Source organism: Podarcis erhardii, assembly GCF_964252035.2.
Source record: "Podarcis erhardii genome assembly, chromosome: Z".
Lineage (NCBI taxonomy): Eukaryota > Metazoa > Chordata > Lepidosauria > Squamata > Lacertidae > Podarcis > Podarcis erhardii.
This window is the reverse complement of record NC_138504.1, coordinates 9847918-9875693: the sequence shown is the minus strand read 5'-3', so window position 1 is coordinate 9875693 and position 27776 is coordinate 9847918. Positions and strand designations below refer to the sequence as shown.

At 40.7% G+C, this 27776-nt stretch overlaps 1 protein-coding gene across 1 annotated transcript; it reads left to right on the top strand.

The window, feature by feature from the left end:
• The first annotated feature begins 3047 nt into the window (after positions 1 to 3047).
• RADX (RPA1 related single stranded DNA binding protein, X-linked) lies at positions 3048 to 25804 on the top strand. Its single transcript, XM_081847353.1, has 14 exons — positions 3048 to 4501; positions 5285 to 5445; positions 8690 to 8882; positions 10650 to 10755; positions 12513 to 12604; positions 12690 to 12812; positions 14449 to 14556; positions 15429 to 15596; positions 16424 to 16668; positions 19320 to 19429; positions 20764 to 20819; positions 21804 to 22076; positions 23740 to 23898; positions 25069 to 25804. The coding sequence occupies exons 1-14, from the start codon at positions 3694 to 3696 to the stop codon at positions 25173 to 25175; spliced, it is 2709 nt and encodes a 902-aa protein (XP_081703479.1). The 5' UTR covers positions 3048 to 3693; the 3' UTR covers positions 25176 to 25804.
• The last annotated feature ends 1972 nt before the right edge of the window (positions 25805 to 27776 follow it).

The window sequence follows — 27776 nt, the reverse complement described above, 5'->3', positions numbered from 1 at the left end:
AGATACCAGGCATAATCTAGCCTCTGTGTAAGCAAGTCATGTAGGATACATGCACAGGGAGCCCTGAGAAGATTAACACAATCCTAGCTCAGAACTAAACCCTATTTAATTCAATGGGGTTAATTTTCAGGCCACCAGAGTTGGGATCGCAGCCTTAAAAACTCTGCTCTTGTTTGCTTGCTTGCTTGCTTGCTTGCTTGCTTGTTTTTCAAAAACAAATTTCAAGTGAAATAATTATTCAGGATAAAATGCTCTAGGGAGAGAATATAATTGTTAATAAGAATCCAGCAATACTGATGTGCTAGTCATTCCCACAACTGCTTTTCTTAAAAGAATTCTCCATATTTGTAATTTACTGTTGTAAAAAAAGTAATGAAAGCAATAAATTGTGCACTTACATTTATTTTGCAAGCTGCATTGTTCTAGCCCAAACCTGTGAATCCAGAAAGTGAAAACAATAAATGCTATGTACTGTATGTCATTGGGAATTTTGTTTATATACTAATTGTTCTTTAATGTCCAAATTGTATATTTGTAACAGCAAAAATAAAGCAATATTCTGAGCGGAAAACTGGATTTCTTTTAACCCTTACATTCTGGTGATAACTAATATAATGTCAAGTATAATTAGAGCAGCCCAGAACTAAGCACACCTGATTCAATTTTATTTCTGTTGGAAGAGCACAGTATTCAACATGCGCCAGTGCTTTGAAAAAACAATACAGAAATCACTCCCATTCTCCGAGTTGTACCAACTATCTCCAAGATTTAAAGGTCATTTCCTCCTCCTCAAAAGAATATGGGGAACGGTAGTTTACACTTCACAAATATGCAGTTCCCAGCACCCTTAACAAACCACTGCTCCAAGGATTCTTGGGGGGAAGCTATGTGCTTAAATGTATGGTGTATACTCAGATAAAACCATTAAAATTAAGAGTCTTAAATTAGTAATGTCCAGCTGGTGCAGAATCCAGCAGCCAGGTTGTTCACCAGGGCAAGATGGTTTGAGCACATTACATCAATCCTGGCCTGACTGCACTAAACAATGTGTTGTATGTAGTGCTTGCACTGAACACAGTTTGGAAACACCAGATGGTGCAGAATCCAGCAACCAGGTTGTTCACCAGGGCAAAGTGGTTTGAGCACATTACATCAATCCTGGCCTGACTGCCCTGGATGACAGTTACTTTCCAGGCCCAATTCAAAGTGCTGGTTTGACCTGCAAAGCCTTAACTGGTTCAGGTCTGCAATACCTCAAAGACCACCTCTCTCCACGTGAACCTGCCTGGACCCTGCTTTCATCCTCTGAGGACCTTCTTCATGAGCCTCCTTCATGAGAGGTCCAGAGGGTGGCAACATTGTGGGAATGTTCTGGGGTGCAGGAGAGGATATATTGACTAATTATATCCTTATCCAACTTGTACTAACAAGTTCCCAAAATATCAGCAGAGTTTATAGACATTCCCCTTTAAGTTCGCAACGGTAACGCTTGCACAGGTTCGCTAGAACCTCTATAATAATTACTCTGGTAATTTCCCCTTTGTTCCCTCTTAAAATACAAGACACGACACAGTCTTTATAAAAGTATAAAAGAGTTTACTCACGTTCTGTTCACAAGATGATCCCAGAAGGTAGGCAGGCTTAAAAAGGTTACATGCAGTTAGAATCTATCTTGTAGCAAGATAGTACTGTCCTCTCTTGGCTGGGAGCCAAGAGGGCATGTTGCTCCTTCAGAAGATGAAGATGGCAGAGAGGCAAGAGGCAAGAGGCAAGAGAGCAAGAGAGAGAGTGGCTGCCTGCCCTGTGCTTTTATCATTACCTGCACAGGTGAGGCCACACCCACCTCTGGTCACATGCGGAGGAAGTCCGTCCCCAGGAAGTTTACCTGCTTGCTGGACAGACATCCCTCCCCATGTTCTAACATGTACACTCTAGGAATGTTGTCATTGACTGCTCCTGTGTTTACATCCCACAAACATGAGAACAGATCTTTTCTGCAGTGGCTACACGCTTATGGAATGCTCTCCTCCAGGACACCTTCCTTATACACCTTTAGGTGCCAGGAAAAATCATTCCTCTTTAACCATAGCCTTTGGCTGATTAACATCCTATGTCTTTTAAAATGTGTTTGTGGGGTGGGGTATTGGTTTCTTTTTGTTTTGTATTTGGGTGAAGAGCAGCATTCAAATTAAATAAACCCCTAGCAAAGCAAATTTAGGAAGATTCTAAGCAGGGGAAGGTCATATTCCCTCCCAGGCATTCAAAGAACATGCATTAAGATCCTCCACAAGAATGGATCCTGCATCTTCTCCTATGTTCCACTTACTATGCCAGTGGAATAGGTCTCCTACTATTACTACCAATAGTAATTGAGAATAGTCGCTCTGCTTACCCTGTACACACTGGGACTGTACTCAGATATATCACAAAACGGCTCTCTTGCATGTAATAGCCTTTTTATTCCCGGTGTCTAGCATTTCCCCGTTTTTCTGCTCACAAATACATATAATACATATATCCAAATGAGGCAAAATACACCTGACTGGGCACCAAATCACCAAAACATAGTGAACCTGTAAAAAGATAGCTGCAGAAAACGTGCTTTGGTGTTATTTTGAAAAAGATTAACTCGGTTCATTTGTTTGTGGCCAGTAAAGGGAAAATTGGCGAAAAAAATAGTTTCAAGGCAATGTAAGGATACAAATGCCAGCTATGTAAAGGTCTTCTTTTTAATGTTGTGGATAGAATAATGTCTTAGATTTTTATTTTTAAAACATGCTTTTCTGTTTTTCTTATCAACGGCCGTTTAATATGTTGTACATAGTGTTCAAATTTGCTTAACTGACTTCAACGAAACGAAAAATTTTGTGCCACCTTTCAGAAATGATTCTAGAGCAGTTTGCAAAACTAAGATGAAACGCCAGGACGAAATGCAGGAAGCAACATCGTGTTTGGTTTGTGTGTGGGGTTTTTTAAAAAATATATATATATTAAATACACCTCCGTATAACTAAAAATTTGCCTTTAAAAACTAGTCAGTAGTTCAAGGACACAGAAACGGTTTTAAGCTCTTTCTCTTTTAAATCAGTGATCCCACGTGCTTCATGCTGTTGTGTCTAAAACATCCCTTTCTCATATTCCAGAGGAGACAGCTGAGCTAATCAGCAGCAAAAAGCGAAAGAACCTCGTGGAAACTGATTCGGGGCAAAGTTCCACCGAACTCCAGAAGGCTTACTTCTGATAAGATGTGTGCAAAAACAACTCAGAAGCAAGTCCCATAGTGTTCAGTGCTACTTACTCCCCAGTAACAGCACACTGCTGCCTTCTTGTGTGTGGTTTTATTTTATTTTAATTTCATTAGAATCACAGAACTGTAACAGAAGAACAAACGCGCCCAGGTTTTTTTCTTTTTCTGATAAAGCGCAACAGGCGCTCTCCACCGCGAATCCCCGCCCTCCCCCCGCCCCTCATCCCCTTCAGCATCATAAAAACTCCGCCTCGAGCCCGCTCATTGGACAGATTTGTTCGGGTTTTTTTCTCTCAATCCCGCTCGCTCTCAAAATCGGCAAGAAGTTCTCTCCTTGCGCTCTTGGACCTGCAGATAGACCGACAGCTACCTTCTCCGCCTTACTCGCCTAAAGTTGACTGGGCAGCTGTTGTGGGTCTGTGTGTGGCGGGCCAGAGAGTCTGATCATGGGGACATACAGCCCCGAAAGGGACGAGCTGGATGCCATTGCAAGTGATGAAGAAGAAGAAGTGCTGGAGCTATGGCTTGAAGACACTTCTTCCGAAACACACGAACGGAGGAGGAACATGGAAAACGGGACGGGTCGGCTCTCCTGGATACTCGTGGCGTGCTGCCGTGCTGCCGTGGTTCACGACCATGTGACCACCTTCGTAGCTGCTCCGCCGGTGACCGTGTTATCTCTGGAGAGGTATCTGAAGGATGCCACCCAGAAGACACGCGTCAGCTACATTTCTGCTAGCAATATATCCACGCGTGCCTCTTCCTACGGAGAAGTGGCCGCTCGTGCTGACACTCCTGGTCCTTCCACCGAGCAGCCCGATCCTTTCGCCAGGCAGGTGCGCCTTCGTGCCTCGTCCCTCATCAAGGCACCCAAGCGTACTGGCTTCCAGTACCTCTATGATATGACTATTTCCGACGGCGTGTACCGGGAGAGATGCTTTCTGGCCCCCGAGTTGAACCGCTTGGTGCAGACAAATACCCTTCGCTGTGGCCTGCGGGTGCAAATCACAGAGCTTTCGTGCGCTTTCGTTCAGAAGTTTGATAGCTGGGTTATGTGCATTGAACAGCTCGAAGTTCTTGGCGCGGCCAGTAGAAGTGATGCTGTCCGGGGTCAACAGCTTCCCGAACGCAGAAGGAAGCCGCCCGTGCCGCTGATGGGGAGGTGGAAGTATTATCTTCCACTGTGGAATAATGAAGATCCGTATGGGGACAGATGGCGGGGGAAAAAGGATCCAGAAGATGACTTTGCGGATGGTGAGTTGACTGCTGCAGGGTGGGTCATCAATAGTGGGTTGTTGGACGCATGGGACTAATGGGTAGGACAGTCTGGGATATACCGCTGTTGTTACTGGGTTCAATAAATTTGTCTCTTAGACTTAAGCACTGACAATCTATAGTCTGGCTTAATGTGAACAGTCAGATTCTGGGTTGAGAGCCTGGTTTGCAGGAGAAGCCCACAAGCTGAATTTGAGGGAATATGTTTGGTGTCGTGTATTGTCTTATTCAGGTATAGTTTGGTCCAACATGGTGGCTATTTAGGTGTGTTTTGTGTTGTGTGTCACTGCACTGGGACCCAAACTTGATAGTGTGCTTTTAATAATTTTATTATAATTTTATTATTTATACCCTAACGATCTGGCTGGGTTTCCCCAGCCACTCCGGGCGGCTTTTCGGTTCTAGGCTTTGAATAGGTACGGAATACGCATATTCTGGGTGTTAGGGTCATTAAGAGTCAAGATGCTCTCCTGCACAATTTTAGACGTGTGGTTTATGTACTTGTGCATTTGTGTTCACCTTGTGCACTTCATTCGTTTTATTTATGACACCTTGGAATTCTTGGGCTGCTTTCTTCTGAGACAGCACCAGAGCAACCTTTAGGAATAGCCAACTTGGCAGGACCAGTTTTTAAGATCAGCAGTGCTTGGTTATTTGTAACTTATCCCTTTGCCGCAATATGTTTTGTAGTACAGTAGTGGCAGTGCTGATGAAACCAACTATGTCACCTATACACTTTTGAATCTCTTTTTGCTTTCCTAGACTCTGCAGTTAAAACTCTGCGAGATTTGCAGAGAGACTTTGGCCACAAAATAGGCAATAAGATTAAAACTGGCACCCATCCTATTATCATTAAAATAACCCACAGGGGGAGACTTCAGTACTACGGAAAGCCCAGTCTGGCTGTTGATAAGCCGTACCAGGTAGGCTATCTACTGATCTTAACATGCTTACGTCTTGTTGTGCGTCCATTTAAATCTGCTATGCTGATTAAAACCTTAATTCTTATTTCTGAATCCTTCCTCTAAATAACAGCCATAATGAAATACAATTGTAAATGGTAATATAATTATATTTTGTTATGGCAGTTATTTAGAGTTCAGGCTTTGTTTTTGGTTTTTTAAAGTCAAAATGAACTGAGTTAAATGTATCTCCTTGTTTATTTCATTGTCTGTATCTTGAGAGTATCTTGTTGCTTTGATACAGGTAGAAATGGAAACAGTTCTATTGATGAATATACCACTGTGCTAATACATATTGTACTAATTTACAATTTACCTGTGAAATAACGGCTTGATTTTTGTGGAGCCTTATTCTGATTAGACTTTCTTCAATATCCTGAGCACACAAAAACGGCTTTCAAAGGCTTTTCAAAATTTCATAATGCTGAATCATGATGCCACTGCTAATGGAAATTTTTAAAAGTGTTCTTAATTCTGTTGAAACAACATGCAGACTGCAGAACACACTGCCCTACATGGCTCCCCATGAATCACTTACATTATTTATTTTTAACCCCTTTTAATGATGGTTTTTCCCAAGGACAAAAGATTCCTGCATTGCAGGGGGTTGGACTAGATGACCCTTGTGATCCCTTCCAACTCCTCAGTTCTATGATTCTGTGATTTTACATTACTCTTGTCTATAGCACACAAACTCAACTTTCACAAGCCCTTTTTCATTGCCCCCCCCCCTTGCTGTTTCTAGTGGCTGGAAGAAAACCTCACTTCCTGTTGTGTTGCCTTTCTTTTCACCTTTCGATTGCTAAACAGCAAGGTTTTTAATTTTTAATTTTTAATTTTTAATTTTTAATTTTTAATTTTTAATTTTTAATTTTTAATTTTTAATTTTTAATTTTTAATTTTTAATTTTTAATTTTTAATTTTTAATTTTTAATTTTTAATTTTTAATTTTTAATTAATTTTTATTTATTTTTTATTATTATTTTATTATTACCAAGCCATATGTTAAGCTTTCTGCTACCAGTTTTACACATCACTTTCTTTGCTACAACTTTATTTTCACTTGTTAGCCTTAGTTTATATGCCATTCCTGCATTGGAACAGGTGACCCTTTGGTTCTCTTCCCACTCTACAATTCTATGGTGGTTTTTAAAAAAATGTTTTTATTAAATATTTTCTTGGGTTACAGAAGTACATACAGCGTCTCTGCTTTCAGTTCAAAGAGTTCTTTCACACAGTTTGTTCATATTCAATGTGAGACACTGATGTTATATAGACAGTATAAATTTGGGGGGGAGAGGGAGGGAAGAAGAGGGGGTAGTAAACTTTCATTCTTCTACATAGTGTATGTATAAGGTTTTTGTTTCATTATTTGGGTAGGTTCTATTTCTATTCATTTATTGGTTTTTGTTGGCAGTGAAAGAGATTTATCTATAGATAAGTTTCAATGTGAGTTCCCTTCTTTTTGCTGAGATGAATTTAAAGGGTGGTTTAGACCACAGTTTAGTCCATTGGGTAGGTTTATTTTGTAACCTATGTCATGCTCCCATTGTTTTTTTGATTGAGATGGGGGGGGGGGTTGTAGGGTTATGGAGCAGTATTTTATATATTGTGGGTACCATGCCCTTGCCATGTACCTCTGCTGTTAGGAGAAGGTTTTCAGAAGTGGTCAAAGGCCTAATAACTGCTGCCCAGTGGCATAGCGTGGGGGGTGCAGGGGGGGCCGGCTGCACCGGGCGCAACATCTGGGGGTTAGGGTTAGGGGGCGCAAATCCACGGGTTAGGGGGCGCAAATTACTTGCCTTGCCCCGGGTGCTGACAACCCACACTACGCCACTGCTGCTGCCGTTTCTGCTGGGTTGTTTAAGAAGGCGTGCAGTTGGTGGTGTGTTAGCCAGGGTATTTGTGTATCCCCTAGTTTGTCTTGCATTTCTTGTGCAGGTTTGGGTTTGTTATTTTTGTAGAAGTCGGTATAACAATTCTCTGATTCTGTTATACTGACTCAAAAGTATAACAAAAAAGTAGCTTCTGTGTAACTTCCATGTTTAGATTTGCAGTGCTGCCTCCCAGCTCTGTTGTTCATTTGTTCAGAATGTGCCATTCTCAGCTTACTCAGAGAGGTCTCTGCAGCTCGGTGCAGGTGGGTGGGGCTGCTTCTGGCTCCTTTGGCATGACGTAGACCCAGGCTGGAAAGTGGGCAGGGTCTACCTGGAGAGCTGGGGATGAATTATTGCTGGCCTCCTGGGGTGTGGGAGGGAGGAGAGAGACTCCAGAGATGGCTGGAAGTGAATACTTCCAAATCCGTTCTGCTTCATTCATAAAGAGATACTTTAGGAGCATCTAAGGCAGGCTTTCCCAATCTCCCCTCTATAGTCTTTGCCTGAATTTTCCACCCATGCATATAATATGCATTCTCACCATTTGTGTTGTTCTCACACTGTTTGATTTTTTTTGGTGTAAGTGCATTGCTATAGATGGAGGTCAGTCACTGGATGCAGGCCCCAAGAAGGAATTTCGCCTGCACATTTATTGGCTGGGTCCTATGGGCTTTCTCCTACCTCATAGCAACTGTCACAACTTTCACATGGTGGATGAGGCATTGGGCTGAATCCTTAGTAGAGAGGGGCACCCTGCCTCAGCCCAGTGGAGGACCCCCATAAGGGATATTGGAGTGTGGTGCTTTCTGTTCAGAAGCCCAGTCGAGGGCTGACAGGCCAAGATGTTTCCTGCCAGGGACTAGATGAGCTCTTCCTGAAACAGTTCACACCATGGTGGACCTCAGTAATGGTTTGCCCAAGCTGTCCAATGACAGCTTGTTGAGCCAGCCAGCAAGCTGGCTGACCATGTGCCAAACCTGGTGCAATAAAGTTGCAGCCTAATTTAATCCAACTCCACTTTGTGTATGCCATTATTTTGACCACTACTGCACAGAACTTGGGCCCACATACAAGTCCCACTGAATGGGGTTTGCTACCGCGCAGATGTCCATAGGGTTGCCATCTGAGACTTTAAGCCTTCTGAATGGGGGAAGCATTGCTTCTGTTCCTATGCAGCACCTTATGCACAGCTGATAAACTGAGGAGGAGCATGCCATCAGAAAAGTACAGATTAGCCACAGGCATTTTGAAAGAGCAGTTCAACAATACTTTTCACTCTTCCACAGTGTTGCTGAGATCTTGTGGCTCATATTCTTAATCTCTTTTAGGCATCTTTCATTGTGGCTGATCGTTCTGGTTCTATGACCATGGTGCTGTGGAACGACTTGTGTTTTGAATGGTACAACAGTATGAACGTTGGCACTGTGTTGCTTCTTGAAAACTATGGTGTTAAAAGAAGCTGCCTTTCTAAAACACAGCAAACTCTTGGATCCATTGGCGTGAAGAAATTGTTCTCAATAGGTTAAGTATTTTGAATATTAATTGTTGTTCAACAATGTGTTGTTTTTTTGAGGTAGGTGGCAACGTATGTTTAGTTTCACTGACCATTTGAAAGCATATGGCTGTTCATTGATTATAACTGTATTAAGGCACATTGAAATCTATACCTAGTTCATGAAGGGGATACATTGACCACTTTGAGGGGAAAATAGCACTATTGTTTTTTAAAAAATCAACTGCCCCTAGAACAGAAAGTAAAATTTTACTGCCTTGGCTGCAGAACTAAGGTGTAAAAATGTGGGTTTTTTAATCATTTTGGTGTTTCCACCCCAAAAGTGTTAAAAGATGAAATTCCTTATTGTCCCAAGTCAACCACACCTTTCATCTGCTGTGTAATAGTAACTTTCAGCTGTTGTTCCTTAAATCCACAAAAGTCTTTGATACCCCCATCACGCCTTCTGTAACCAGTATGATTACCTTCAAATTATTTTGCTTTACATATGTATATATAATGCATTGGGGAGAAAGTGAGATGTTTCTTCAGGCTAGGAGGAAAGAGAAGTGCAAGTCACAATTTGTCAATTTAAGACATTTATTATTATTATTTACAAACATATTCTCAGTGGACTGATGAAACAAAGTTTCTTCTTTTTACACATCTTAAATAAGTCTGTGTAATCATGAAGAGATAACAAATAATATAGGGGAGAGGGAAAACGGCCAAATGAAATTAACAAGGAACAATGTAAATTAAATAATGAAAATTTCTGACAGAAGAATTGATCTTCCCACAGCATTCATGGAAAACTCATGAAATAATCTCCCAGATTTATAGTTCTTTTTGGAATGTAATTTTGTAATTAGCATGTAATTTTGTTTCAAAGTTCACTTTAAAATGTCATTATTTTATAACACCACATAAACAACAGATCAACGAATCTGGAGGGCCACAGGTGTCCCTCTCCTGTTGTGAGATCACACACAACTCTCTTTGTGTAACTTGAGAAGCACTGCTTCGCTCACTTGTTTAAAGAGTAATACTGAAAGTGAAACCTTGCTTGTGCCTTGGTACCATGTTGCTAAGACTAAGTGAAGTTTATGCATAACTATTTCAGCTGATATTTCAGATATCTGTATTGATTCAGAAATAGATATTAGGGCTTTGCAGCTCACAATGGGAAGACCCCCATTTTGTAAAAGACACTAGGTCGGTAGCCCTGACACTGGCTTTTCAAATACCTGTTGTTAAGTCCCACAAGCTACATAAAACAAAATACTTGGTCCCTCCTCTTAATCTAGAGAACTCCATAAACGTTTACAGTATGGAGCCATTCTTGGGTGTTAGCTAGATTCTTAACGTTCTGTTACTCCATTGAAGGGAGGGGGGAAACCATTTTTAATATTGAAGCTCTTTTGAAGAAATTCCAGTCTAACATTTCTCCGTCTTCAATCTTCAAACGCTATTCAGCCTGTATTTTGAATTTCTGCCATTAAGGATTCAGGCTTCTTCCCTTTGATATAACCACTCACATTATTTATTTATGGTTGATCTTGGAAGGCAAAACCGAGGGAGGCAGTTGTTAAATAGTTTCTTAGTGAGAAGACTGTCCAGAAAAGCTCCAAACATAGTGGCACTCTATCTGATTTTAAATCCCTTCTGCTACCCAAAGAAGTGAGTCTGGGGGATAACAGTGTTTGTTATGCATACAGGAGTAGCAGAACTACTTAGGCAGCCAGGATCTCAGTTGTTCAATGTGTGTTCTCACGGTTAATTTCTTTTTCTCCTAGAACTAACACTAAACGCCGGGCAAAGACCTCTAATTACCATCATTCCAAAAGACGACGTTAAAGTGGAATGGAGATTGCCCAACATTCAGTATCAGTTTATCACAAGGTTAGGCTTTTTATGCTCTCTTTTTTGGAGACAATGTGTTGTACCAATATACAAGGCAGGCATCAATAATGTAACAAAAGTGGGAAGGAGGAGGGAGGGGGAAAGTAACAGAGGAAAAAAAAGCTTTGTCATTAAGCATTATCTATTTATTATTGCATTTCTATCCTGCTTTTGCTACCAAAGTAGCAGCAAACGAGGCAGAAGAGCAATACAATTGAAAGTGAAATGCCGTATTTTCCTGTGTATAAGACTTTTTTTTTTTTTTTGCTAAAATTTTGTAGGCAAAAATGGGGGGGATCATCTTATACACAGGTAGTGAATGCAGTGGGGGGTGATTGGATGTGGCGAGCGGGTGGGCGAGTGAGGGATTGGCAGCTCAACAGCTCAAGAAATATTTATTTCTTAATTCAGGGTTCAAAAAAATAGGGGTCGTCTTGTACATGGGCGTGTCTTATACACAGAAAAATACGGTAAATAAAAACATTTAAAAGTTTTAATAGCATTTTAAAAGTTCAACTTGATCCTTATGGCTATTCACTTCAGGCTTCTCATGAACAGTATCTTGCATACATCAAATGCCTTGTTTAATAGGATTTTTAAAAAATAAAAAATAAAATTGAATGCCATTAAGGAAGGAGACTCAAACAGGGAAAGCATTCAATAAATGGGGAGCTGTCACCAAGAAGGCCCCGTTATGGGACAGTATCAACCATGTGTAACTCATTGGCAACAGGGGTGGCATTCTTCCAGGTACTTTGATCCCAAGCTGGTTAGGGCATTGCATGCTAGTACTGACACTGTGAGTTGGGCACAGTAGCTCACTGTTAGCTAGCGCATCACCCGCAGGACTACTTACACTTGGCCTTGTCAGGCTGCAGCAATCTGGGTGATGCACTCTGCACCAGCTGCAGCTTCCAGGATGTCTTAAAGGACAGACCCCTGAGCTGGTGGCACAAGAACTCTCAATACTGGACCAAAGCCCTCATGCCTTTCAGGAAAGATAAAACTAATCATGTTTGTGTGCCTCTTCCACGAATGGTCTTCCACGAATGAGAATGTGGTGGCTCCCTTTTTGTGGGATGTTCTCCCCAGGAAGGTTCACGTGGCACCTTCATTACATATATTTAGGCACCAGGAGAAAGCATCTCTCTTCATCAGGCCTTTGGCTGATAAGCATTCTATGTTTTTGTGGAAGCGGGGGTTATTGGTTCATTTTTGTTTTATTGTGATGTATTTTGTGTTCCCAGTTTGCATGTTTATGATGTGAACCACCCTGTGATCTTTGGATGAACAGCGTTATAAATATTTAAATAAATTAATGGGGATTATAATAATCCAGGTGGGAGGTCACTCAAGCACGGACAACTGAGGCCAGGCTTTGCCAGTCTAGGAAAAGTCATAGCTGATGAAGCAACTTACATATATTGGTCATCATCACTCCTTAATGCTTGGGAATCTGGTGAGCCATTGGAATCTGGAGCACTTCCAGACTATGAACCTGTTCCTCTAGAAGGAGTGCAGCCATGTTGTTCACCTAATTCCTAGATACGGGAACTGCTTACTCACGGCACTTCTGTCTTATCATGATTTAGGCTCAGTTTATTGGCTCCCATGAAGCCATTGTTTTCAGATACCAGTCCAACAACTTCAACAACCTGTCCAGATTCAGGTTAACTGGAGAGATGGAGCACTGTGTTCATAAACATGGTGATATTACTGTGTGCTGCAAATATCACTTGTACTTTTCTGTATTACAGATCCAAGCTGCTTGTCACACCATACATTGAACACTGTGATGTAGTTGGGCTTGTGAAATTTGTGGGGAGGACTCAGCGCACAAGGAAGACAGGTTATTTTTAAATATTTTTGTGCTAATGAACAATTAATTCAAAAATACTTTCTGAAAATGTTCAACATTTCTGTTGTCCTTACAGAGCATGGAGAAGACTTTTTGATCTATCGTTGGGTGCTGGTTGCTGATGGAACCTCAGATAAGAATCTCATCCTGCAATTGTTTTCTTCATCTCAGCCTGAAATATTTGAGAAAATTCACCCAAGTATTTGTTTTTTTTAAAAAAATATATCTGCATTTCTCCCACCCCAAATCTTGTAATACCTTTTTTCTTAAAAGTTTGCTTTAATTTTGGGTATTGGCAGACAATACCATTGCAGCTCCTTCTAAAGCCCCTGACAGAATAGTAGAAATGAAGAACTGAAACTTGCGCATCTTCGCGTGTGATGGTGCTCAGGCAGGTTTATATATATTTTCTCCCTTGTTTCTGAAGGGAGAACTACCATATTTTTCGCTCTATAAGACACACTTTTTTCCCTTCTAAAAAGTAAGGGGAAATATGTGTGCGTCTTATGGAACGAATGCAGGCTATGCAGCTATCGCCGAAGACAGGAGAGCAAGAGGGATCGGTGCGCACCGATCCCTCTTGCTCTCCTGGCTTCAGCGATAGCCATACAAAGCCTCCTGAGTGCAGCGGGAGCGCTCCTCCCTCTTCGCTCAAGAGGCTTTGTGTTGCTTTTGCTGGAGAGGCAATGCGCAGAGAGGGAGAGCTGCGCAGTGCCCCTTCAGCGAAGCGGGAGGAGAAACAGAGCCCCTTCCGTTTCTCCTCCCTCTTTGCTGGAGAGGTGCTGAGCAGAGAGGGAGAGAATTTTTTTTTCTTGTTCTCCTCCTCTAAAACTAGGTGCGTCTTATGGTTGGTGCATCTTATGGCGCAAAAAATACGGTATATATGAAGTGCTCTCTAGCATTTATCTATGAGTGGCTTAAACCTTTGGTGTAAATTTCATGGCCTTAAATCATAATCCAAAGAGTTATGTTTAGGTGTGTAGCAGGATTTGGGAATTTAGCAAGACTTTTGACCTTTTAAAAAATAAATAGCAAGTTAAAAGTCGGAGATGATGTGTAGGCTTGGGCCTGAGCAATATTGCAACAGACCAAGGGTCCATGTAGTCCAACAACATCCTGGGCCAATTAAATTCTATTCAGAGTAGATCCATTGAAATTAATGGACCTAAGTCAGTCATGCTCCTTCATTTCACTGCCTGCTCTGAGTAGACTGAGTACTGCATATGGCTAGCTACAGAGGACAGATAAATGCTTCTGCAAAGCCCACAATTAATCTGTAATCTTCCACCTCAGCTTCCTAGTTCTCTCCAAGCAGAAAATGTAATAAACTAGGATCTGGTGAGTACTATTTGAAACTGCAGGTGAGGGCTCATGTGCTGGAATACTATCTCTGCAGATACTATTGCTACACAAAAACACTCTTGCATCCACAAGATGCTTAGACTAGAACATCTCTGACATTTGATTTTCTATACAGAGAACTATTTTCAACACAAAGGAGGCATGCATGCAATCTAAAGTGATGCAAACCAGTAACTGGTTTTTCTCCTCATCTGCTGTTTGTGAGAACGACGACCAAGTCACATAGTTTTAACTGCTTGGTAGAACAAAAGTTTTAGTTTGGTTGAGCTAGGAATTGTAGGAAGTGCAATAATAATAATAATAATAATAATAATATAAATAACAATAAAAATGCTGCCATTTGTATCTTTTGCTTTAAAACCTGATAGTTCTGAGCATACATAAATACTGAATAGTATGTGTGAAATAAATAAATAAATGAAATGAAATAACATTTATGAAAAAAAAATGATGCATTCTTTCTCCATCTCCAGGGTCACTTTTCGTATGTACACACCTGAAGGTGATCCGAGAGATTGCAGGGAATGGCTCCTTTCCATCTTACCTGAGAACTACTAATGAAAGTGAAATGTTTATTTGTGGTAAATAAACCCTAATTTCATAATTAATACATGCAGTTTGTAACATACACCTTCAAGTGCTCATGTACATCTTAACCACATTTTTTTTGTTCCCCTTTTACCTTTGGGCTTCAGCCATTTTGTTTTTCATTTTTGATTGTATTTTATTTTATTTTCTTTTATTTGCTTTAAAGGCTTCCTCAGCCTCAGCCCTCCAGATGTTTTGAGACTACAATTCCCATCACCCCTGACCACTGGTCCTGCCAGCTAGGGATCATGGGAGTTGTAGGCCAAAAACATCTGGAGGGCTGAGGTTGAGGAAGCCTGGTCTCGTGTTAGGTCTGTATCTGTGGGATTCTAGCAAGAGTACTGCATCTCTGGTGTTGGAAATAAATCCAGGGTCACAGAGAAGTTGCAGAAGAATATTAAATCTCTGGTGAAATGGTGCACTACAATAACTTCATAGAATCATAGAACTGTAGAGTTGGAAGGGACCACAAGGGTCATCCAGTCCAACCCCCCTGCAATGCAGGAATCTTTTGCTTAAAGTGGGGCTTGAAGCCGCAACCTTAAGATTAAGAGTCTCATGCTCTACTGACTGAGCTATCCCACAGACTGGTCTGCGTGCAATGAGCCTCTTAGGCAGCTTAGAAACTGCTGCAATTCTTTCCTATCCCTACACGGTCTCTAGAATCCTCATCACCAACATTCCCAATACCATTTATTAATTCTATAATGTTCTTCATGGAGCCACCACCTCTTGAGTTCCCTTCCTGCTCTGCGATTCTATAATTCTATTGGCACAGTCACTTATAAAAAGTTGTTGCTTTAATATTTTTATACTTTTATTAGGCTTTTCACAGCCTTTTTTGTTTGTTTGTTTGTCTTAACAGAGTGGCACAGAGGCCAGCCATATGAAAATGAAGTCAGAGTAAGAAGCATTGCTCATTGGAGGAGAACTCAGGAGGGATCTTCTCATGCGAACGAAACTTTCATTGGCGGATATTATCCTTTGCCACCAGCCCCAAACACTTTTCTGAAGTGCTGTGAAACTGCTGCAGGTGTTGTGTTTTGTCCTCATTTTCATTCAGTCATGCTTGCCACTTGGCAATAGTCATGTTATTAAACGAAATATTTCTGTGCAGCTTTATTCACTTATTTGTACTTTTTAGTAAATGATCACAATGCTAAACAACAAACTATACCGGTAACAGTCATACACTAAACCAAAAGGTAGAGGAGGAATGGGGGATTTGTTTGGGAAGTTTATTGACGAAGAAGAAAAATATTAAACTATCAGAGCAAGCCAGTTAGCAGGGTTTTTAGACAAAGATTTCTATATAGTTTCCCCAGCTCTTTACATACATATGTGTGCACCACAATGTGGGGTAGAATTCAATAATATATATGTGAGTCAGTAAAATGAAATTATTCCAGTACAAGATTAAGATGAACACACACTTCTGATCTCAAGGCCCCCACATATCACATGTACCAAGGACTTGCAGTGCTGAAATAGCGGGTGAGCAGTGGGGACTTTTATTTCCTGTTTGTAGTCTAAGGGTGGCCAGTAATGAAAATCAATCAGAGGTTTATCTGTACCAATTTCAAAGCAATAATTTAACATTAAGTGCTTTTCCATTTGAATCTTTTTAATCCTACATTCATAATTTTTGGTAGTATTGTTTCTTTAAAACTAAGTTTATTTTTAGCCAAATTATAACAATTTCAATTATTTCCCAATTAATACAATTATTCAAATCAACTTCCAGTTAATACATTTTAGTTATAGTGGTTCACTGTTTGGGGATTGGATGCATTTCTGTTCAAAGCTAAGTTTTGGGGGATGATGATGATGATGATGATGATGATGATGATTATTTTGCAGTTGATCCAGTGTTGAAAACCGTCAATGAAATTGGGGAGGAGATTGGAAAACTGCACTACAGAGAGCACAAACGCATTGCTATTCGGGGGATAATTGGTGCTGTAAAATATGTCGACTTCACCAACGTATCTCCTGATGCCTCAGTTGAGGCACCAGTTCAGGCACCAGTTCAGGCGCCAGTTCAGGCTCCAGTTGAGGTACCAGTTGAGGCACCGGTTGAGGCACCGGTTGAGGCACCAGAACAGGTATGGTGCTTGAGAATTAACAGCATAAGTATTTGGATACTGTGTTTTACATTCCCCCCAAAAAAAATTTTAAAGAAGAAATAGAGTTTAAAAGGCTTAGCTTAGGTTTTTAAAGGTTTAATGTGGATGTTCCATTTTTTAAGAAAAAGAGTATTCAAACTGATATTTAAAACTTTCTAAATGTGAAAAAAGGTGGAAATGAATCGAGAAACTAAATGGGGGGGGTAGGCAAAATAATTTATTTAGTTGATCATATTTGAAAGACTGTAGATATCCTATAAACTAATCCCTATGGCTCTGATACTGGAGTTGAATCTAGATTAGGGTTTAAAATATAGTGGTACCTTGGGTTACAGACACTTCAGGTTACAGAAGCTTAGGGTTACAGACTCCACTAACCCAGAAATAGTACCTCGCGTTAAGAACTTTGCTTCAGGATGAGAACAGAAATCGCGTAGCGGTGGCAGCAGGAGGCCCATTAGCTAAAGTGGTACCTCAGGTTAAGAACAGTTTCAGGTTAAGAACGGATCTCCAGAACTAATTAATTTCTTAACCCGAGGTACCACTGTATATTTGAAGGACAATATAAGAAATGTAATTAACCTAATAGAGTGGAGGTAAAAAATGAAAAACAGGTCACACTAATCTTTTAAGATGCAGAGAAAGCCTATGATAATATTTCATTTATGATTAAGGTGTTAGAAAAAATGGAAACAGGTAATTATTTCCTAGCTGGAATTAAAGCTATCTGTTCTGCAAATATTTTAATAAACAATATTCTTTTAGACAAATGGCAAATAGAAAAAGGAACGAGACAAGGTTGTCCCTTATCTCCATTGCTGTTTATTATGACATTAGAAATATTGCTTCAGAATATAAGGAGAAATGGGGAAATTAAAAGTATTGAGGTGGGACATAGAGTCTATAAACTAAGGACATTTGCTGATGATGTGGTGTTGACATTGGAACAACCTTTGGAGAGCATTCCCAAAGCATTAGAAGAAATCAAAAGGTTTGGAGAAGTGGCAGGTTTTAGAATAAATTCAGATAAAACCAAAATGTTGGTTAAAATCATGGATGATCAGTCAAAAAAATTGTTAGAAAAGATGTCTGGTTGAAAATATATTTAAAAAGCCAGATATTTGGGATTCTGGCTGACAGAAAAAAATTCAATTTCTTTGAAAATAATTATGTTAAATTGTGGAAAGAGGTTAAGAAGGAGTTGGAGATATGGGAGAGAATGAAGCTTTCCCTGCTGGAAAGAATTTCAGCCATTAAAATTTATTGCCCAGGATGCAGTTTTTATTCCAATCAATCCCAATTGTAAACAATTCAGGCTGCTTTAAAGAATGGAAAAAAGATATTTCTAAATTTATCTGGCGGGGGGAAAGCCAAGAATTAAACATAAAATTATGATAGATATAAAAGAAAGAGGAGGCTTTGCTCCACCAGACCTGCAAATGTATTATGTTTGTGTTGGTTAAAAGAATGGATTACATTGGATAATGCAGACATGTAGATCTAGAGGGTCATGGCTTAAAATTTGGCTGGCTTGCATGCCTTTGGTATAGGAAGGTGAAAATTTATAAACGTTTTATGAACCATATTCTTAGAAAGAATCTGTATAGAGTTTGGGAGAAATATAAAAATCTGCTGGAAAGAAAAACACCTTATGGCTATCTCCTATCGAGGCTATTACAGTGGTACCTCAGGTTACATACACTTCAGGTTACATAAGCTTCAGGTTACAGACTCCACTAACCCAGAAATAGTGCTTCAGGTTAAGAACTTTGCTTCAGGATGAGAACAGAAATCGGGCTCCGGCGGTGCGGCAGCAGCAGGAGGCCCCATTAGCTAAAGTGGTGCTTCAGGTTAAGAACAGTTTCAGGTTAAGTACGGACCTCCGGAACGAATTAAGTACTTAACCTGAGGTACCACTGTACTATTAAGAGAGTTAATATGGATAGACAATGGGCGACCTACCTGGAATTGCTGCATTTCACGGGGGGAACCCAAATTGAAATCAATGGAAAACCTAAGGAGCCAAGTTACGGACTGTTTGCATGATATGTTACATGATATGTTTAAATTAGATAGACAGAATAGTCTAAAATGACTTGTTATTAGACTGCGAAACAAAAGACGAGCTAGTTAAAGCCTCAGTAACACACTGGGCAGTAGATAGAGGGCACAACATAGATTTCTAACCTCTGGGAGAAGCTTTGGGAAAGTGACTTGAAATTTACAGCATGTTACTCTTTGAAAGAGAACTATTTGAAAATGATTCATAGTTGGTCTCTAACTCCAAATAGGCTTGCTAAGATGTACAAGACAGAATCAGATAAGTGCTGGAAGTGTAAAGAGGTGGAGAGAATGTTCTTTCATATTTGGTGGACATTTTAAAAATGTAAAAGGGTTCTGGGAAATGACTTATAATGAACTGAAAAAACATGTTCAAAATAACTTTCCTTTCTGTTGGGGATGACTGAAATCCCTAGGTGTCAGAACAACTTCATATATATATATATATATATATGCAACAACTTCATATATATATTCATGTATATGTGAAGAATGGCTACTTAGAAGTTGCTGAATTCGTTGTTTTTGAATAATAAGGCAAAATATCTCCTGTTGTTCATTTTCTGCAGGTCAGCCAGGAACCTGCAGCAGGCACTTCTGCACAAACCTCCCAGCCACCCGAACAGCAACCTACAGGACCCAGAAAGTGTAAAGCGAAGAGAAAGAATAGGATTGTGGAGTAAGCTATTTCTCTAAAATGGAAATCCCTTTCTGTTTTTGTTGGCATTTGTCTATGTTAGGCCACAATCCTGGTTCTGTTGACTTCCCTCTGAGCAAGATTAGGCACACATAGCATGGGAATTGTGTACTTTTCAAATGAGCTGCATCAAAGTTCTAAAATGCCTTAGGTTATCATTTGCAAAGGAAATCACTTTTGCATTGCAATACCATGGCTGGCCTCCCTCTGTCTTGGGAGACACTGGAGGTGTGTTTTCCTTTGGGGGTGAAATCAAACCACGGGAGAGTTACAGTGATTGCTTTGGCTGTGGAGACCGATACGGTTGTTGCAGCTGGGACAGAGAAAGGCGTCTGGTTGTGCTGTTGCAAACGCACCATGGCAGATGCACCATGTTCCCACCGGTTAGATGTGAATAGATATTTGGGAAAGACCTTGCTAAATGAGGTAGTTAGATCTGGGCAGGAATAGGTTCAAAGCATCAGGCTTGCAATACCAAAGAGACCATTTAAATGATTGATTGATTGATTGATTGATTGATTGATTCAAAATAATTTATTTCACCTCTTTTTAGATGGCTCTTAACAATGAGTTAACTTTTTAATGTTTTGTGGGTGCATGTGAATATGTGCAGAATCCAATATAGCTTCTAGATAGGACTGTGGCTCCAGAAAGTGCCCTTGTGTGTCATACAATGCTACTTAACTTATCAATAGAAAACCAAAGCTGCCTACTAAATAAAATGTTGCCTGACTGATTATTCATACTTCACTAGTGCAGCAAGCAAGAAAATAGCACAAGTGGCAGATTCTCAGTAACTTCTTGATTTCATTGGATTTTCCCCGTTGCTCGGTCCCTGCTCTTGCCCACCTAGCAGTTCGAAAGCACGTCAAAGTGCAAGTAGATAAATAGGTAGGAAGGTAAACAGTGTTTCCCTGCGCTGCTCTGGTTCACCAGAAGCAGCTTAGTCATGCTGGCCACAAGACCCAGAAGCTGTCTGCGAACAAATGCCGGCTCCCTCAGCCTATAGAGCGAGATGAGCGCCGCAACTCCAGAGTCGTCCGCGACTAGACCAAACAGTCAGCGGTACCTTTACCTTTTATGCCTAATGCCAGTTGCCCTATCAATGTAGTAGCACAAACATGCCATCACGGCTGCTTCGAAGTTAAGAAAAAGGAGGTGGTGTCATGTCTGCTTTGGCCCTGATCATAAGACCTAAGTGACTGCTTTAGTCAGTAAAAATAAAATGCTGCAACCTGTCGAAATGGTGATTACTGGCAAAATGGCCAAGCAGCCCTATAATCCCCCAATGGCAACTCTACTCTTGGTTTTTATAGGTCGGATGAAGATGAGCAGGATGCATCGGCTCCAGCGCGAAAGAAGCGCAAGAGAAGTATGTGTCTTATTCCTTGAAACCTATCTGAGTGCTGGCCTTTTACATTGAAATAAGCAGCACCGGCAGCCTTAGCAAACTTAATATGCCTTCCTAACCTTTTACAGTAACGTTATATGTTGTTTAGTTAGTAAAATTCTAGCTAAAGTGTTGGTTTTTAATCCTGGCTTAGTTCCCTAATGCCAAACGGAGATGATGGAGGAGAGATAACCTTGCTGCTTCAACCAAACCTTTCATTTTAATTTCAGTGAATCTTCCTTCCGGAGGCCCATATGCTACAAGGTCTTATGTTACAAGGTCTTACCCTGTTATTGTGAATAGCAAGGTGATTTCAGTTACCGTAGCTAAATTGCATACGTGAATTATCTAGCTTGGATCTTCTACATTTCCTGCTGGCCACTGTTGCTGCCCCATTATGGAACCCTAGATTTTAATTCTAGAGAACAAGGCAGCTGATTTAGCTCTTCTGCGCATGCGCGACCACCAAAACCCAGAAGTAACCCATTCTGGGTTTGGCGGGTTCATAACCCAAAACAACCGCAACCTGAAGTGGCTGTAACCCGAGGTATGACTGTACTTATTTTAAAGAAAAAACAAAATGAAGAAGCCTCCATTTAAAAAATTAAATAAATGAAATAGGATTTCTATTTATTATACATGTAAACTCAGCAAATGCAGTGCATGGAAGAGAGTGAAATACACTGAGTGAAATAAACAAAAAATCCGTTCCGGAATAGTAATCCCTTTGCTGAACTTGGATTTTCTGAAAGTTTACAACTTGAAAAGTGCAGGAAATACTAGCTAATGCTACTTTGCATTTATTTTCTTTTGAAAATATATAATAAAAGCCTATATCTACTGTGCTGCTGTACTAATTCCACATGTACACTATTTGGGGAGGGTTTTTTCTGGTTTATTGAAAATCTAGAATAATATTATAGAAGTAAATGGAGATTAACAACACACTTACTATCTTCATATTAGGAGCTTCCAAAAAGAAGCACGGTTGGTCTGCAAAACGTTCACCAGGTTCCTGGGAAAGTAGCCTCTGGGATAAAATAAAAGACCGCTTGAAGCAGCACCTGCATTACAGCAGAGTTTTCCCCGAAAGCTTTCCATCAAAATTTAATTATGAAACTGGAGATTTTCTCATGCAACTGTGCAATCTCCAAGCAGCCAAATACAGATATGTGCCAAATAAAGAAGATCAGATTGAGTATGCCTGTCCTTATGAATACTATCAAGTGACTATTGTCGGTAAGTAACCACCATCTCTGCAAAACAAAATTCAGCATCCTATTGGGAAGTGCAGGGGCACGCAGGATCAACAACTCTGGCTCCCCCCAAAAATATGAAATAAAGTCAAACCATTTTTTCAGGCAAAAAAAATAAAAATCAATGTGGGGGGAGGAGTGACAAGAAATTTTCTGTACCCGGTACCACCTGACCTTGCTATGCCACTGGGGAAATGTTAACAGTTTTGTCTGGGTGTTGAAAGAATAATGGTTGTTGCACAGAGCTAAGAGAGAATGGATAATGTATCTAATAGTGTGGTTGTTTCTTTGTTAGAGCAAGAGGTCAGAGTTTGTGGGCATCTGGGTTCAAAGTTAACTTGGCGGTTTTGGACTGGTGTTTATCTCACAGTGTAACATACTCCACAGGTTTGCTTGGGGGATAAAATGGACAGAGCAGGGAGAAAAGATGGGATATAAAAACATAGTTAATGAAGAATAAATAGAGCAACTGTAAGGGGAATAGTCTAGGATCCAAAGAACCTGCTTTTACTTCTACACATTCGAGGGGAGGTGGATTTGTGTTCTTCAAATAGCAGGCCTCTCATACTGTATATGGTAAGTAATTGCTGAAACTCAGGAGTCCCCCCCCCAAAAAAAACAACTATTTGGACAGCAGCCATAGTATGCATTTTTCAAACTTGCAGCACTTGCTTCTTGAATACATAAATAATGTCCTCTGCATTTCCAAAGAAACCAGCCCTGCATTTTAGTGGAATGATTTTAGATAGATTGCAATTTCAAAATCATAGCAAATGCAGAACGGTGCAAAGATGTGGGGAGGAAACTGAACAAGGACACATTCATTTATATGCTTGCAAGAGGGCCCAAATGTGGAAGAACAAGAAGGTAGAATATCTGACTAGATGGCAGCATTTTCAATACAGGTGTTGAGCTTAAATTGCGTATTAAGGTGTGTGTGTGTTTAAAGAGCTTGGAATATGGATAGGGTGGGGTGGGGTGGAAGGGCAATGCACTCTTGTCCCATATTAAGAAGAGCACAATTTCCAAGTCTTGAAGCAGGGGGAGAGAGATTATCACTTCGCTTGACACCAGTAGTACATCATTCAGGGAACTTTGTTTGGTCCTAGAAGGATATTGTTGGAAATAATACAAAGAAAACCTGTGAGGGTATTAAAGTATGTAAATGGAAGAGCATGCCGATGAAACTTTGTGTGCGTAGTCAGTATGTTGGGTCATCAGCTGTTGGGGCATGAGCCAGAACTAAGTTACATCTCAACCTAAATTGGACTTGTTTAAGAGACAACTATGGGGGAGATGAACAGATCGATTTATGTCTATCATCTATCTATCTGAAGTATCTACCTACACAATGATTAGTGTTGTATGTTGGGGGGAATCAAATATACAGCTAAACAGTAGATTACTGAGGAATGCAATAGGTGGTTTTTTTGTATGTTTTCAGGGAAATGTCTGGGCCATTGCGAATCAAGATTCTGATGTTTAAGTTTGAAGTCTTTGGTTCAACTCTTTGTCAGGTTGCCATTAAAAGAGTAGACACTAGTATTTGGATGAGCGATTTCCCTGTGCTGAAAGGATTGTTAAAGACAACTAAATAGTTCTTTATGCTAGCTGATGGTAACAAAATATATCCATCTTTTGTACAGGAATGAATTGTGACACAGCTATAGATGTTGCCCTCCTGCCTGTGTGTTACCCTGAAAATTCAGGTTTACTTCAAGCAGCGGGCATGGAATGTGCTACGGTGGATTTGCCTAACACAACTGGGACCTCAAGTCAGAAGAAGATTGCCCATGCACTTTCTCGTAAGAACTTCTAGATGATATTGATGGTTTGCTTACATGCCCCCAAATAAGCAAGCGTAGTTGTAAATGAAGGTTTGCCACGTAACAGACCTTAATACAAAACCTTTATTTTAGAATTGCCTCCTGGATTGCTTGTTATCTAGTACGGTTTGCCTAGCCTTGTTGCAGTGTTAAACAGTATAGGTCTAAATGCATAGCTTCTTCCCTGAAGAAATAGCAACACTGTTAAATGGTGGCTCTTCTAAATTCCAACCATTTGCTAATTGGCAACTGTAAATAATTACAGTAAGCAATAAAGTGCACGAATGCTTCAATGAGCATATTTCTCTGCATGTGTTTGCCTGCAAAGGAACTGGTTTTGAATATTTGACCCACAACCTAATAGAAGATTGCAAATTATGCTTTTCTGTTTATTAGTGCCAGCTTTCCTTGTGTCGTGCTGTCTTCCCGGATATGTGAAACAAGAAGAAACTGGAAGCATTCTTTATTGTGTCAATCTTAGAATTTGTATCTTCAGAAACTAGAAGCCTACAGATATGCTGGGTGGCTGTTAGATAACACCCTAAACTCCAGTGTTAAAGTAATCTTCTGAAATGGAAGCAGTTGCTATTTATTTATTTATTTTGCTTCATGCTGAGTTAATAATTCCAAACAAGAGTGAAATTCCCCCCTTTTCTTCCTATTTATTTATTGGCCAAACACTGAAATGAGTTGAAATTCTGAAGATTTTATCCATGCTGTTGAGTAACCTGGATGAGGAGTATTCATCCAGATGTTTTTGTTCCCTGCTTTAGGCACAGGGGATTACCGTATTTTTTGCACCATAACACTCACTTTTTTCCTCCTAGAAAGTAAGAGGAAATGTCTGTGCGTGTTATGGAGGGAATGCCTACGGGTGGCATGCCTACGGATTTTCCTCCTCTAAAAACTACGTGTGTGTTATGGTCGGGTGCGTTTTATAGAGCGAAAAATAGGGGAGTTTTCTGTGAGAGTATTTTCCTTTGCCATCATGTTGGAAGCAGGAGGGATTGATTCTCTGCCTTCTCCACTCTGCTTTATTACCTGTTTTGGGCGTAACATTGATGATACTCCTGGGAACGTAACAACAAAGCAACTGTTAAGCATTTGTTTTTTAGTACTAACGTCCATATCTTTGTGTTTGCATACTAGGTGGTGGGCTGGTGAGAAAACCTGTGATCTGCATCCTGGATGTCTGCTCTTTGGGAGAAGACAAAGTTGAAGTCTTTCTTAACAAAGTGTATCTGGCCACAGAGTAATTTAACAAGACAGGTGGAACGTTCAACTTTGGGCCTTGGGAGAGCACAGTTTTCCATGTTGCTACACTTTGTTTTGCAAATCTGTATTGCATTTTACTGACAAGTGCAATATCGTACTGAAATATACTCAGAGTCGAGAGTGGATTTCATGCTCTTTATTCAGCTCATAGTGGTAAGGAGGGAATGAAAGTCCCCTCAAAGTATCTGGTTTATATACATTATTTACACAATGGGCTGCACATGATTGGCTAATTCCGGGATTCTCCTGTAGGCCAATCAGGTTGTGGATTCACTTCTATCTGGAGCTGGATTGGGTGGCTCCTGCCGACCAGTCATACTGCTGCATTGTTCTAGGACCAATCAGACTGCTGCAGTTTGGATCCTATTCAACTCAGTACATAACACGTACGAATACATTTACTTCAGAACTGCACATATGGTGGTGGGTTTTTCCTTGTATTAAGATTTTTTAGTAGTTTGCAGTAAGTGAGAGAAAACTAATTTAAATTTAAAGAAAACAGCTGGGAGGGTTCACAAATTAGTTTAATTATACAATGTATTAATTCTTAGTACTGGTCCCCCCCCCCTTTAGTATTAAGGTTTATACTTTTCATAGAAATATAAGATAGTTAAGGTAGATTTTAAAAAAATGTCTTATTGTTTCTTTTCTCAAATTGAAATTTTCAAATTATTAAATGATACTTAATACTTTCGATATTCATCTTTTCTGGACTTATCTGTATCTTCTATCTTTAATAAAATAAAATTTAGCATTAAATGCAGCAGTTTTGTTGTTATTAGCTTCCTTCTGTCTTGGGAGACAATGGAGGAGTGGGCCTTTGGGGGTGAAGTCAAACTGATGGAGAGTTACAGCGCCTGCTGTAGCTGTAGAGACCGACGTGGGAGAGACATGTTTTGTTGCAGCTGGGGCAGGTGAAGGCATCTGGTTGTGCTGATGCAGAGGCACCATGGCGTTCCTTCTCTCTGTGCTCCTCCCAGCAGTCATTTCTCCTCTGGTCACTGCTGTCTGGTCACTGACTGACTGTCCCCACTGAGATCATCTGCAAAGGATTCCCATACATCAGGGTTAATGGAGGAAATAACGGGGTGAGGTGGGGACAAGGAGCCTGGTACAATGCAAATGCAAATTATGTGCACTTTGGCTTGTTTCAGTTGGAATGAGGGTTTAAAGGGATAGGGGAGGGAATGCATGGCAGAAATTATTATTTTTTAAGAAGGGCTATCTTCCCACATTTCAAAATAAGGGAAGTAATGCACATTAGCATCTAAGGCACACACACATGCCTGACCCCCCCCCAAAAAAATATAGATTCAGAGTCTAGAGTTACCTAACAGAACCACAGGGGGGCAGGAGGGTGGACCCAAGTCTTGTTAACCTTCCTAAATACAGTGGTACATATGCTTCAGGTTACATACACTTCAGGTTACAGACTCCGCTAGCCCAGAAATAGTGCTTCAGCTTAAGAACTTTGCTTCAAGATGAGAACAGAAATTGTGCAGTGGCGGCACGGCGGCAGCTGGAGGCCCTATTAGCTAAAGTGGTGCTTCAGGTTAAGAACAGTTTCAAGTTAAGTACGGACCTCCAGAACGAATTAAGTACCTAACCCGAGGTACCACCGTACTGCATAAGGTGCATTCACCTTGTTTCGTGCTTGCCAGACCATAAGGCTATATACCATATTTTTTTGCTCCTTGAGACACACCTGACCATAAGACGCACCTAGTTTTTAGAGGAGGAAAGCAAGAAAAAAGCTCCCCATCCCAATTTGACAGAATGTGCGAGGGAGAAAGAACTCCCTCTGCCCTGGCTCCTGGCTGCTCTCATGTAAGTCACAGAGCCCCTCAGACAGATCGAACTCTAAAGAGTGTTCTAAAGCCCTCTTCCCCTGCCTCGCCTCTCCCCACCCCCTTGCGCGGGTGCCGCCAATAGGATGCTCACATGGGCGATGTGCCACGCCCCTGCCACTCCCGTAACCAAAGTCCCCAGCTCCGCCGCTGCCAGGGAACACACATTCGCTCCATAAGATGCACAGACATTTCCCCTTATTTTTTGGAGGGAAAAGTGCATCTTATGGAGCGAAAAATACAGTAGTTCATTCCGGTTTATCTTAGGCTTAATCTACCACGACTTCCGCCCCAAATTCAACCTGGTGGTCTTCTTTCAGTTGTAGCCACTTGATTTGTTGCTTGCTGGCGATTCCCCGAAGAAAAGCGGACGTTTCTGTCTCATTTGGAGTAGACAATGTGCAGGATGTAAAAGCCTCGTGTAGAACCTTTAACCCAAACCACTTTATAGCAAGCCCCTTTGTGGCAATGAAGGGGGGGTGGGGAGGGATGTGATTCAGTCTAGAGGAGAAAAGCGTCAGAAATATAGGTTTGTGTGCATGTGTGTGCGAAGGCTACTGACACAGGTTTCTGCACTATGGCTCTAGCATCAGGCAGCTTATTCCCCTGAGATAAGTACGGTACACTGAAATGGAGATGACGCAATGAAAGATCTAATGAAGCTGGAAGGAGTGGTGTTGCTTACCTGCCTCGGATTGAAATTTCAGACCGCTCGGAGAAGCAGCAGACTGACAA